Source organism: Salmo trutta, chromosome 1 (assembly GCF_901001165.1).
Source record: "Salmo trutta chromosome 1, fSalTru1.1, whole genome shotgun sequence".
NCBI lineage: Eukaryota > Metazoa > Chordata > Actinopteri > Salmoniformes > Salmonidae > Salmo > Salmo trutta.
In genome coordinates, this window is record NC_042957.1 from 14,404,757 (window position 1) to 14,418,755 (window position 13,999).

General features: G+C 43.7%; 1 protein-coding gene across 1 annotated transcript; it reads left to right on the plus strand.

Annotated features, from left to right (window-relative positions):
* The first annotated feature begins 7,064 nt into the window (after window positions 1-7,064).
* LOC115192949 (kinesin-like protein KIF26B) lies at window positions 7,065-13,943 on the plus strand. The gene is made up of 4 exons (XM_029752095.1): window positions 7,065-7,087; window positions 7,553-7,925; window positions 11,565-12,059; window positions 13,932-13,943. The coding sequence occupies exons 2-4, from the start codon at window positions 7,560-7,562 to the stop codon at window positions 13,941-13,943; spliced, it is 873 nt and encodes a 290-aa protein (XP_029607955.1). The 5' UTR covers window positions 7,065-7,087; window positions 7,553-7,559.
* The last annotated feature ends 56 nt before the right edge of the window (window positions 13,944-13,999 follow it).

Below are 13,999 nucleotides of genomic sequence, written 5' to 3' on the forward strand. Positions count from 1 at the left end.
CAACTTCTTCCCAGACACTCCAACCATAAAACCCACAACATGACTTTGTGGCAGCTTGGGGAGCGTTCAGTTCCCTTGAACGTTTACTACGTTGTGGAATGATTTACTGAATGACACATTTTCCCCAAACGTTCTTGAACATACTTTGAGGTACGTTTGCTCCATTTGGTGGATGTCCCGGGGTGTGGCTTGAAGCAATGACTGATGTATTTTGGTTAACTCTCGACCCCAATTTCAGTCGTTGCCCAACCCCCTCAAATCTTCAAAAAATGCATTCAGGTTAGAAGTTTTGGTTGGGTGAATTGCTCATAAATATTCCTTTTGGGGTTGTGTAAATGATCCCCAACATTTTGGGGATCAGGTACAAGTCCACTGCCACGCTCTAATAATAAATGTATGTGAATCACTAAGAAATACAGCTCTGAACTCACTGCTCTGAAATACAGCTCACTGTGATAAGGCGCCTAAATCCTGACATTTATTGCCACTTACGGTGTAAATTTGAATCCCCTACAGGCCGCAAAATAAATTATTCGCAATGTCACATTTATTGCGGTATTGTGTTGGGAAGAAAAGTGATCATCGTCTTGAAGATCAAATCCCCGAGTTGACAAGGTTAAAATCTGTTGTTCTGCCCCTGAACAAGGCAGTTAACCCACTGTTCCTAGGCTGCCATTGAAAATAAGAATTTGTTCTGAACTAACTTTCCTAGTTAAATAAAGGTAAAAAAAAAAACGCGTTATGTATTTTTCCAATAGTAAAATTAACTCACAGATAGGTTTTTATACAGTACCCAAAACCAATAAACCGAAGTGTACAGTCGTGGCCAAAAGTTGAGAATGGCACAAATATTAATTTCCACAAAGTTTGCTGCTTCTGTGCCTTTAGATATTTTTGTCAGATGTTACTATGGAAAACTGAAGTATAATTACAAGCATTTCATAAGTGTCAAAGGATTTTATTGACAATTACATGAAGTTGATGCAAAGAGTCAATATTTGCAGTGTTGACCCTTCTTTTTCAAGACCTCTGCAATCCGCCCTGGCATGCTGTCAATTAACTTCTGGGCCACATCCTGACTGATGGCAGCCCATTCTTGCATAATCAATGCTTGGAGTTTGTCAGAATTTGTGGGGTTTTGTTTGTCCACCCGCCTCTTGAGGATTTGACCACAAGTTCTCAATGGGATTAAGGTCTGGGGAGTTTCCTGACCATGGACCCAAAATATCAATGTTTTGTTCCCCGAGCCACTTAGTTATCACTTTTGCCTTATGGCAAGGTGCTCCATCATGCTGGAAAAGGCATTGTTCGTCACCAAACTGTTCCTGGATGGTTGGGAGAAGTTGCTCTCGGAGGATGTGTTGGTACCATTCTTTATTCATGGCTGTGTTCTTAGGCAAAATTGTGAGTGAGCCCACTCCCTTGGCTGAGAAGCAACCCCACACATGAATGGTCTCAGGATGCTTTACTGTTGGCATGACACAGGACTGATGGTAGCGCTCACCTTGTCTTCTCCGGACAAGCTTTTTTCCGGATGCCCCAAACAATCGGAAAGGGGATTCATCAGAGTAAATGACTTTACCCCAGTCCTCAGCAGTCCAATCCCTGTACCTTTTGCAGAATATCAGTCTGTCCCTGATGTTTTTCCTGGCGAGAAGTGCCTTTTTTGCTGCCCTTCTTGACACCAGGCCATTCTCCAAAAATATTCGCCTCACTGTGCGTGCAGATGCACTCACACCTGCCTGCTGCCATTCCTGAGCAAGCTCTGTACTGGTGGTGCCCCGATCCCGCAGCTGAATCAACTTTAGGAGACAGTCCTGGCGCTTGCTGGACTTTCTTGGGTGCCCTGAAGCCTTCTTACAACAATTGAACCGCTCTCCTTGAAGTTCTTGATGATCCGATAAATGGTTGATTCAGGTGCAATCTTACTGGCAGCAATATCCTTGCCTGTGAAGCCCTTGTTGTGCAAAGCAATGATGACGGCACGTGTTTCCTTGGAGGTAACCGTCGTTGACAGAGGAAGAACTATGATTCCAAGCACCACCCTCCTTTTGAAGCTTTCAGTCTGTTATTCAAACTCAATCAGCATGACAGAGTGATCTTCAGCCTTGTCCTCGTCAACACTCACACCTGTGTTAACCAGAGAATCACTGACATGATGTCAGCTGGTCCTTTTGTGGCAGGGTTGAAATGCAGTGGAATTTTTTGTTGTTGCAGATTCAGTTCATTTGCATGGCAAAGAGGGACTTTGCAATTAATTGCAATTCATCTGATCACTCTTCATAACATTCTGGAGTATATGCAAATTGCCATCATACAAACTGAGGTAGCAGACTGTGAAAATGAATATTTGTGTCATTCAAATATTTGTGTCATTCACACTCAAAACCTTTGGCCACGACTGCACTACCAAGGCATCCCCTCTCACAGGTATGCTTTCATTTTTCATAATTAGAAGTGGGTGTAAAGGACGTCGCGCTGCTTGCTTAAAGGCTCTACATGGTCAATCTGCTGTCTGCATTGGCCGTGCAGCATTTACGGTGATACGGCCTCTGCAGAAGTCAGGGCTTTCATACTTCTTGTGCTTCACAGAGCGGCGCAGAGCTGTTGTGGTGGAAGTTGTCAAGGAAGTGAGTTTGTGTTTATAAAGGACCTCCCGCCCTCACCTACAGTCAATCAATCTTGTCGATGCGGAGCTATACAACGCTATATGGAGCCCTCTGCATCCTTACAACATTTGGGAAGCGCATGGCGATGCAGCATGGTGCTCAATTTGGCCTTTGCAATAAATGCGTAAAAAGTGAATGTAGACATTAACAAATTCATTTCTATAGCTTCCAAAATATATTTTACAAAGGTATTAGTAATCTAGTTAATATATACTGCTCAAAAAATAAAGGGAACACTAAAATAACACATCCTAGATCTGAATGAATGAAATAATCTATTTAAATACTTTTTTCTGTACATAGTTGAATGTGCTGACAACAAAATCACACAAAAATAATCAATGGAAATCCAATTTATCAACCCATGGAGGTCTGGATTTGGAGTTACACTCAAAATTAAAGTGGAAAACCACACTACAGGCTGATCCAACTTTGATGTAATGTCCTTAAAACAAGTCAAAATGAGGCTCAGTAGTGTGTGTGGCCTCCACGTGCCTGTATGACCTCCCTACAACGCCTGGGCATGCTCCTGATGAGGTGGCGGATGGTCTCCTGAGGGATCTCCTCCCAGACCTGGACTAAAGCATCCGCCAACTCCTGGACAGTCTGTGGTGCAACGTGGCGTTGGTGGATGGAGCGAGACATGATGTCCCAGATGTGCTCAATTGGATTCAGGTCTGGGGAACGGGCGGGCCAGTCCATAGCATCAATGCCTTCCTCTTGCAGGAACTGCTGACACACTCCAGCCACATGAGGTCTAGCATTGTCTTGCATTAGGAGGAACCCAGGGCCAACCGCACCAGCATATGGTCTCACAAGGGGTCTGAGGATCTCATCTCGGTACCTAATGGCAGTCAGGCTACCTCTGGCGAGCACATGGAGGGCTGTGCGGCCCCCCAAAGAAATGCCACCCCACACCATGACTGACCCACCGCCAAACCGGTCATGCTGGAGGATGTTGCAGGCAGCAGAACGTTCTCCACAGCGTCTCCAGACTGTCACGTCTGTCACATGTGCTTAGTGTGAACCTGCTTTCATCTGTGAAGAGCACAGGGCGCCAGTGGCGAATTTGCCAATCTTGGTGTTCTCTGGCAAATGCCAAACGTCCTGCACGGTGTTGGGCTGTAAGCACAACCCCCACCTGTGGACGTCGGGCCCTCATACCACCCTCATGGAGTCTGTTTCTGACCGTTTGAGCAGACACATGCACATTTGTGGCCTGCTGGAGGTCATTTTGCAGGGCTCTGGCAGTGCTCCTCCTGCTCCTCCTTGCACAAAGGCGGAGGTAGCGGTCCTGCTGCTGGGTTGTTGCCCTCCTACGGCCTCCTCCACATCTCCTGATGTACTGGCCTGTCTCCTAGTAGCGCCTCCATGCTCTGGACACTACGCTGACAGACACAGCAAACCTTCTTTCCACGGCTCGCATTGATGTGCCATCCTGGATGAGCTGCACTACCTGAGCCACTTGTGTGGGTTGTAGACTCCGTCTCATGCTACCACTAGAGTGAAAGCACTGCCAGCATTCAAAAGTGACCAAGACATCCGCCAGGAAGCATAGGAACTGAGAAGTGGTCTGTGGTCACCACCTGCAGAACCACTCCTTTATTGAGGGTGTCTTGCTAATTGCCTATAATTTCCACCTGTTGTCTATTCCATTTGCACAACAGCATGTGAAATGTATTGTCAATCAGTGTTGCTTCCTAAGTGTACAGTTTGATTTCACAGAAGTGTGATTGACTTGGAGTTACATTGTGTTGTTTAAGTGTTCCCTTTATTTTTTTGAGCAGTATATAAATCATTGGGCGTTACCACACAGCACATCTAGAAGGGAGTGTATTTAATTCTGAACACCTCCACATCACGATTTCAATGGTAGATTTGACCTGCTAGGGGCAAAAGGTGCTAGATTTACTACTAAACTACCAAAATATATAACTTTTGCAACAAACTGGCAAAAATTATGACCAGAATTGACGTCTTTCACTATAACTAAGTCTAAAGCATCTGGTTTCATTAAAGTTACTCTTTAAAGGGAAGAGGTGTGTTTTGAAGCTAGAACCCAACCCCTCCCTGTGATTCAACTGGTCATTCAGTACAGCACCATTTCCGTGAACATTCTAGTGGAGGGTGTCAGGAAAATAACCTCACACTCAATGTAAACAAAACAAAGGAGATGATCGTGGACTTCAGGAAACAGCATAGGGAGCAGCCCCCTATCCACATCGACGGGACAGTAGTGGAGAAGGTGGAACGTTTTAAGTTCCTCGGCGTATACATCACGGACAAACTGAAATGGTCCACCCACACAGACAGCGTGGTGAAGAAGGCGCCTCTTCAACCTCAGGAGGCTGAAGAAATTTGGCTTGTCACCAAAAACACTCACAAACTTTTACAGATGCATAATTGAGAGCATCTTGTCGGGCTGTATCACCGCCTGGTACAGCAGCTGCTCCGCCCATAACCATAAGGCTCTCCAGAGGGTGATGCGGTCTGCACAACGCATCACCGGGGGCAAACTACCTGCCCTCCAGGACACCTACACCACCCGATGTCACAGAAAGGCCAAAAAGATCATCAAGGACAACAACCACCCGAGCCACTGCCTGTTCACCCCGCTATCATCCAGAAGGTGCATCAAAGCTGGGACCGAGACACTGAAAAACAGCTTCTATCTCAAGAACATCAGACTGTTAAACAGCCATCACTAACATTGAGTGGCTGCTGCCAACATACTGACTCATCTCTAGCCACTTTAATAATGAAAAGATTGATGTAATAAATGTATCACTAGCCACTTTAAACAATGCCACTTTATATAATGTTTACATACCCTACATTACTCATCTCATATGTATATACTGTACTCTTTACCATCTACTGCATCTTGCCATCTTGATGTAATGTATCACTAGCCACTTTAAACAATGTCACTTCATATAATGTTTACATACCCTACATTACTCATCTCATATGTATATACTGTACTCTATACCATCTACTGCATCTTGCCTATGCCGTTCGGCCATCACTCATTCATATATTTTTATGTCCATATTCTTATTCATTCCTTTACACTTGTGTGTATAAGGTAGTTGTTGTGAAATTGTTAGGTTAGATTACTTGTTAGATATTACTGCATGGTCGGAACTAGAAGCACAAGCATTTCGGCAAACACTCGCATTAACATCTGCTAACCATGTGTATGTGACAAATACAATTTGATTTGATGGTGGGTGGAGCTATAGGAGGACGGGCCCATTGTAATGGCTGGAATGGAGTACCTGGAAAGGTATCAAACACATCAAACGTATGGAAACCACGTTTGACTCCATTCTATCCTACCATCAGCCTCCTTGTGTTTTTATGTACTGAACACAGCCCTGGTTCATTGAATGTCCTCTAGACACACTTACATAACTTCTCTTCTAATTTGAAAACATGTCCTATAATATCTAAACAAACATTATGTTAGGCACAAACCGTTCGACATGAAATCGGATTATTTCACATACAGACCACAAACTAGAGTGCCACGTTTATAGCAAAGATGTTTTATAACTAACCCAAGACAGACCAGAGCCTGTCGTTTCCAATGGGAGCAAATTAATCATAGCGGTCAGAACACGCAAGGAGGTGGGCAGAGCCAAGCGCAAGCTAGTGCGAACCTAATGGCATTTTCTTTTGCATATTTCCGTTAAGGAACACCTACTCTGCAAAGTGCGCGTGTGCAATTACTCAATTTGCCCTTGTACTCCTAAACAACGCAATTTTTTTGAAACTTTGGCAAAGGGTAAAGTCTACAAAACGTAGTCCACTCTCTTTGTTTCAGATTCTAGTTTTGGAAACAGAAAACTATCGAAATCAATTGTTTCATCGATAAGAAAATTAGCAGAATATTGGCCAAAGTCCATTTCGCTCCATCTTCTCCCACGACCGGCCAGTGATATTCCTCTCATCACCATATTTGGTAAGGAGTAGAAACGCCAACCGGATGCTTCACATTTTTACATCTGGTGAAATATCTGGCTTATCGTTCTAGCTGTGTTTATAGTTTGCACTTCACTGCCTCCATGTGGACAACGAGGGGAATGCACAAAGAAAAGCAATCAGTAGTTGTGTGGGATCCTCTCCCTCTTGATGCACTCCGACATTACACGCACCTTCATTCACACCGCCACCACTAGCTCAACATGACAAGACATGCAAGTTCGAATACTGGGTTAGAATAACATAATTGCTTAATATCTTTCCTTTATTTATTTTTTTACCCAAAAAACCCCCCAACATTGATTAAAGTAGACAGCATATCCTTTATCCTTGTCTTTGCCTTTGTTATATTTTCCGTTATAGTCCACAAGGCATTTCTCACTCGGAGAGAGAAGGAGAGATGTCCCACAGCAGGGAACCGAAGGTATTGGGTAAAGGACGCATGATTTAATATTACATATTGTTTTATTTTTATATTCAGTATTTATCTTAAGTTGTTTAGATAGGCTGTGGGTTGCACAGTTCTAAGTATGTACTTATTATTTGACGACTAATATGCTTTGAAAACATTAGGTTGAATCTATGTTATGATGATATCATGGTACACAGAAAAAAACGTGCTTTCTAGAACCTAAAAGGGTACTTCTGCTGTCACCATAGGAGAACCCTTTGAAGAACCTTTTTGGGTTCCAGGTAGAGCCCTTTTGCATTTAATGTAAAACCTTTTCCACAGATGATTCTACATGGAACCCAAAAGGGTTCTACCTGGAAGCAAAAAGGGTTCCCATATGGGGACAGCCGAAACACCCCTTTTCAACTCTTTTTTTCTAAGAGTGTAGTCATGTTTGTTTTCTTGCCTGCAGTTTATTAAGGTGGTATTTGTGTATATTTCACAGACAACAGATGCTCCTCAATGTAAATCAACCAGATTCTACTCTGAGACTCAGTCTGAGAGGTACAGTGTTGCACGAGGACTTGAAATCAACAGACCGCCCCTCTCCAGAGGGTGCAGGATCCAACACCGACCCTCATGGAGCTCTGTGTCCGAGGACAGATGTCCTATCCAGGACGTCTCTGGCGGGACCCTGCGTCGGATCCAGAGGTCCTGCAAGTGCCAGTGGATTTGGCACTGTTGGACTCACCGTGCTGGGAAGTTGGAGTGTTCGGAAATCTGATGGAAAAGTTATTTGTGAGCATTGCACCGTGACTGTGGCTGCACTGAAGAGACAGGCACTGAGCCTTGTCATTCCTCAATATATCTCATGCAAGGTAAGCTGATCACTGCATCACTTTCTCTGGAAATGTGTTCTATGTAGTAAGCAGGAGCATACATTGTAGTGATACAATATACAGTACCAGTCAAAAGTTTGGACACACCTACTCATTCAAGGGATTTTCTTTATTTTAACTATTTTCTACATTGTAGAATAATAGTAAAGATGTCCAAACTATGAAATAACACATATGGAATCATGTAGTAACCAAAAAAGTGTTAAACAAATCAAAATATATTTTATACTTGAGATTCTTCAAAGTTGCCACCCTTTGCCTTGATGACAGCTTTGCACACTTTTGGCATTCTCTCAACCAGCTTCAAGAGGTAGTCATCTGGAATGCATTTCAATTAACAGGTGTGCCTTGTTAAAAGTTAATTTGTGGCATTTCTTTCCTTCTTAATGCGTTTGAGCCAATCAGTTAGGGGGGGTATACAGAAGATAGCCCTATTTGGTAAAAGACCATGTTCATATTATGGCAAGAACAGCTCAAATAAGCAAAGAGAAATGACAGTCCATCATTACTTTAAGAAATGAAGGTCAGGAAATATGGAACATTGCAGGAAAGTTTCTCAAATGCAGTCGCAAAAACCATCAAGTGCTATGATGAAACTGGCTCTCATGAGGACCGCCACAGGAAAGGAAGACCGAGAGTTACCTCTGCTGCAGAGGATAAGTTTATCAGGGTTACCAGCCTCAGAAATTGCAGCCCAAATAACTCTGCTTCACAGAGTTCAACTAACAGACACATCTCAACATCAACTGTTTAGAGGAGACTGTGTGAATCAGACCTTCATGGTCCAATTGCTGCGAGGAAACCACTGCTAAAGGACAAGTGTTTCTTGGGCCAATAAACATGAGCAATGGACATTAGACGGGTGGAATGTGAGATTGTTGGTTCCAATCGCCGTGTCTTTGTGAGAAACAGAGTAGGTGAACGGATGATCTCTGCATGTGTGGTTCCCACCGTGAAGCATGGAGCAGGAAGTGTGATGGTGTAGGGGTGCTTTGTTGGTGACACTGTCAGTGATTTATTTAGAATTCAAGGCACGCTTAACCAGCATGGTTACCACAGCATTCTGCAGCAATGCACCATCCCATCTGGTTTGCTCTTAGTGGGACTATCGTTTGTTTTTCAACAGGACAATGACCCAAAACACACCTCGAGCTGTGTAAGGACTATTTGACCAAGGAGAGTGATGGAGTGCTGCATCAGATGACCTGGCCTCCACAATCACCCGAACTCAACCAATTGAGATGTTTGGGAGGAGTTGGACCACAGAGTGAAGGAAAAGTGCTCAGCATATGTGGGAACTCCTTCAAGACTGTTGGAAAAGCATTCCTCATGACACTGGTTGAGATAATGCCAAGAGTGTGCAAAGCTGTAATCAAGGCAAAGGTTGGCTACTTTGAAGAATCTAAAATCTAAAATATATTTTGATTCGTTTAACAATTTTTTGGTTACTACATGATTCCATATGTGTTATTTCATAGTTTTGATGTCTTCACTATTATTCTACAATGTAGAAAATAGTAAAAATTAGAGAAAAACCCCTGAATGAGTAAGTATGTCCAGACTTTTGACTGGTACTGTACTTTATAACCAATTCCATGTGGGAACAATTTGAGGTTTTGAATTGAAATGGTCATAAAATGTGGCTTAGAGGATTTCCATAGATTTGCCAGACATTTGACAAAGCCTAATCAAAATTAATTGTCACATACTTTTTTCCTGATTTCTATTTTTTTATTTGTAGCAGACAACAATTCTAGTCATTGAGCAGACTCATAGAGGGTATCCCTAGAGTGAGCTGACTCTATAGTCCCTCTAACCTCATCACCAGAGGAAAAATAAAACATTTGCTTACCTCTCCTACAGAGAGGGACATGAAATAGAATAGGATGTTTTAAAATAAATCACAGGCTATTTATATGTGGAGAGAATACCTCATTGTTCAGACAGAGACAGTCAGTAGAAATCTGATAATGGCTTCTTGTAGTGTATTGACTTCCAGCCCAGGGCCATGATAAGATCTGTCCTGTTATGAATCAGAAAGAAAATCCTTCCTTAAATATTTAGCTAGGAAAACAGGTCTCTAACAGCCTGGTCCGAAATCTGTTTGTGCTGTTTAGCCAACTCCTATGGTCGTTGTTTTGCATGGTTCCAGATCTGTTTGTCTTTTTGATATGAGAAACAAAACACCAGAGGTTGTCTATACAGCCCAAACAGATCTGGGACCAGGCTAGGTCTCTGATGGCTCAGCTTTTGGGTTGGAGTTTGTTTGGGCACATCTGCATTTTTCTGGTTGACTTTGTTTTATGCAATAGTACAGTAGTCTGGGACGCAGAATGTGGTTCATTGACGTTAGCAGCTTGTGGGAGAGAAGTCTTGGAATGGAAGTTAAGGGAGTACAAGGACACAGAAGGAAAATATGTTTGAAAAGGGTATTTTGTTTTTAAATGATATTGTAAATTAGAATTGTAGAGTTATGTCTCAGAATTGTATGGGAAGGTCTGCTCAATCCAAGATTACTGTCACAGAATATGTGGTACTCTTCGGCGAATATGTCATATTTAAGAGAGAAGGACCAAGGCGCAGCGGAAGTGTGGATACTCATGTTTTTAATGTTGAAAACAAAAGGAGTAGAGCATCCACTGAAAACCAATAAACAAAACAATGAACGGACTGACGGTGTGGCAGGCTATACCAAACGCAGCAGTGCTCACAACAATTCCCCACAACCCCAAAGACAAACACACACACCTATATAGGACTTCCAATCAAAGGCAACTATACACACCTGCCTTCAATTGGAAGTCCCAATCATCAACATTAAACAAACACAAACCACCTGCCACATCCTGACCTAGACTAAGCAATATGCCCTCTGCTGGTCAGGACGTGACAATTACAACCAGCATTACCCCAAAAATGGAGGAGGCAGGTGGCAGTGGGAGGAGGTAGGGAACTGGTCTGTATGCCTAATATAAAAGATCAAAACTGACGGATAAATAAAAATAGCATAAATAGGAAAGTATGCCAGCTTCATTTGAGGACCAGGATGTTGACTGCTGTGCCATACAGATTGCAAAGTAGTTGGGTAGATATTTTAATGTACCGATTCCATGGTACAGGGTGTATGAGTTATATATAAAATGACGCAAGATTCAAGACTTCGTGCTTTCAGCTAAAATTATTGATGGGTCACTGGTTCGGGCCCCCGTTTTTGACCTTGTGGGAGATCTGTCGACGTGGCCTTGAGCAGGGCGTTGACCTTGGTTGCTTCTGTGGGTCGCTCAGGATGGGAGTCTGTTAGATGACTAATGTGATGTAGATGTTGAGAGGCTTCACTGCAAGTAGATTGTATGTTTTATATGTTCAATAAATGTAATATATATATATATTTTCTAAAAAGGACACAAAGTGAATGTATGCCCTGCCACCATCTCTGTCCTATGACAGATGCCATTATAATGATTGATTCTGGAAATCAGTGTACATTTCAGTCTTCAATGACGATCAATTATCAAAGTTACCCACTTTTGTAATTCACTTTGTTATGTTGTTTTTGTTATTTAATTAGACTCAATGCATAGAACCGTATTATACATCCCCTTTACACTCACTCTATAGGACTCAACCTTGTCAGCCTATCTCCACGACAACCTCCAATCCCACAGCACTACCATAGGTGTCTGGGCTGTGGAAGAAGTGCAGAGTGGCTGTGACGTCTGCGGTGCCCACCTGATCCAGCTGAAGCAGGAGGCCATCCACCTGATCCTAGCCAGGGAGGAGCGTGCCAAGTGGGCCACTCCACCTATCGCCAAGCCCCTTCCTGGATCTATCTCCACCAAAACAGCACAGTCTAGCCCCCACCTCTCAGCCTCTTCCAGGAGCCAGAGCTCCCCTGCCAAGCCCTCCCCTGGATCTGGATCCACCACCTTCAACACAGTAGCACCAAACCCCCACCTCTCAGCCTCCACAAGGACACAAAACTCCCCCAAGACACACCCGAAGAGGGTCCTGAAGCCCTCCTCTGGGAGAGATAGATGGGTTGAGGAGCAGCAGCACCTGGCCTCCTCCATATCAATGTCAAGCAATAATGGAGTCACCATCTTCCCCTACCAGGTACTGTACAGTCCACATCTAAAGCCTATAAGCTGCATATCGTGACATTTTCTTCCACATTTTGTTACGTTACAGCCTTATTCTAAAATTGAATAAATTGTGTGTTTTCCTCATCAATCCACATACAATTCCCCATAATGACAAAGAAAAAAGTGTTGTATTTAACATTTCTGCTAATGTATTAAAAATAAAACTGAAATATATATTATGGGGTATTGTGTGTAGATTGATGAGGAAAACAAGTATTTTAATACATTTTAGAATAAAGCTGTAACTTAACAAAATGTGGAAAAAGTCAAGGGGTCTGAATACTTTCTGAATGCACTGTATTATAGATCCTAATGGAGGATATGGCCATAACGGAGTAAATCATGGCGTACAGTATCCCCTGCTTGCACATCCTTTTAAGGGCGTAGCTATCTGTAAGGCCGGAGGAGATAATGCACTTATAGAAAGTGTTGTCACTGTCAACCTGTGATGAGGAGAGCAGAGGAGAGAGGACGAGAAGAGGAGAGGAGGATAAACAAGAGTAAATGAAAGGAGGGAAGAGGAGGAATGAGGAGAGGAGAGCAGAGGAAAGGGGGGAGGAGAAGAGCGGAGGGAAGAGGAGAAGAAAGAAGGGAAGAGGAGAAGTGAGGAGGGAAGAGGAGAAGAGAGGAGGGAAGAGGAGAAACAAGAGAAGAGAGAGGAGGAGAAGAGCAGAGGGAAGAGGAGGAGGGAAGGGGAGAAGAGAGGAGGGAAGAGGAGAAGAGAGGAGGGAAGAGGAGAAGAGAGGAGGGAAGAGGAGAAGAGAGGAAGGAAGAGGAGGAGAAACAAGAGGAGAAGAGAGAGGAGGAAACAAGAGGAGGGAAGAGGAGAGATGAGGAGAGGAAAGCAGAGGAAAGTGGGAGATGGGTGGGGAGGAGGGAAGAGGAGAGGAGAGGAAAGGGGGAGAGGAGCACAGAGCAGAGGAGGGAAGATGAGAGGAGGGAAAAGGAGGGATGAGGAGAGCAGAGGAAAGGGTTTTAGAGGAGAGGAGGAGAGGGGAAGAGGAGAGGAGGGGAGTGGATGGATGGAAAGCATTTGAGGAGCCTTTAGTAGGTTACAGTATCTTGTTCAGACAGAGAGGCTTATAGGGTGCCATTTGGGACTCAGACTATATCTCCATCAGTGCATTGGGGAGGGGTACAAAACAAAAAAGTAGTGGGAGAACTTAACTTTACCCAGTGCCCCCCTAACATCTCATTCCACATGTCAGTCATGCCCCAGGGTCCCTTATGGTTCTAATTGGTATTACTGGGCTGGATGTCTCCTGTAGCAGTAGAGGGAGGAGAACAGGGTTGTTATCTTGCCCTAAAAAGTTGAAACATTGATCTCCAGAGGGGGCCACTATAAACAAGACTCCGGCTGACGTTTTCGCTCTCAGTTCATGTGAGCACATACAGGGAGTAGAGAGTAGGCCACAGCTTACTGTTAATGTAACAGACACACAGACACACACACACACACACACACACACACACACACACACACACACACAACACACACACACACACACACACACACACACACACACACACACACACACACACACACACACACACACACACACACACACACACCAGGACTGGAGGGAAGGGAAAGCAGCGTTGAGTTCAGAGTGGGATTCTTCACACACATCCTCTGCCTCGGGAGTATGTGGTGTGTAATAGTGAGACGCAGTACGTTCAGAGTACGTTAAGAGAACGGGGCTCTGATTCTGAATGTCTGAGTCATGTCTCCGTTCAACCCTGGAACTATCTACAGTATGTGTCCCATGTGTGACACTATTGGTCTATGAGTAGAGCTATATGATGAATGTCCCGTTAACCCAATGTGCTTTCACATCTACAGATGAACCACTGAAGAACTACTCTTGGTCTCATTGCCTTAGTTCTACTCTGTGAGCTGGTATCTTGGAT

Bases quoted from the DNA above. Each gene is read 5' to 3' on its own strand.
- LOC115192949 (XM_029752095.1), top strand. From the start codon at position 7,560: ATGCTCCTCAATGTAAATCAACCAGATTCTACTCTGAGACTCAGTCTG. The intron at 7,926-11,564 runs GTAAGCTGATCA...CTCACTCTATAG, and splicing joins CTCAATATATCTCATGCAAG to GACTCAACCTTGTCAGCCTA.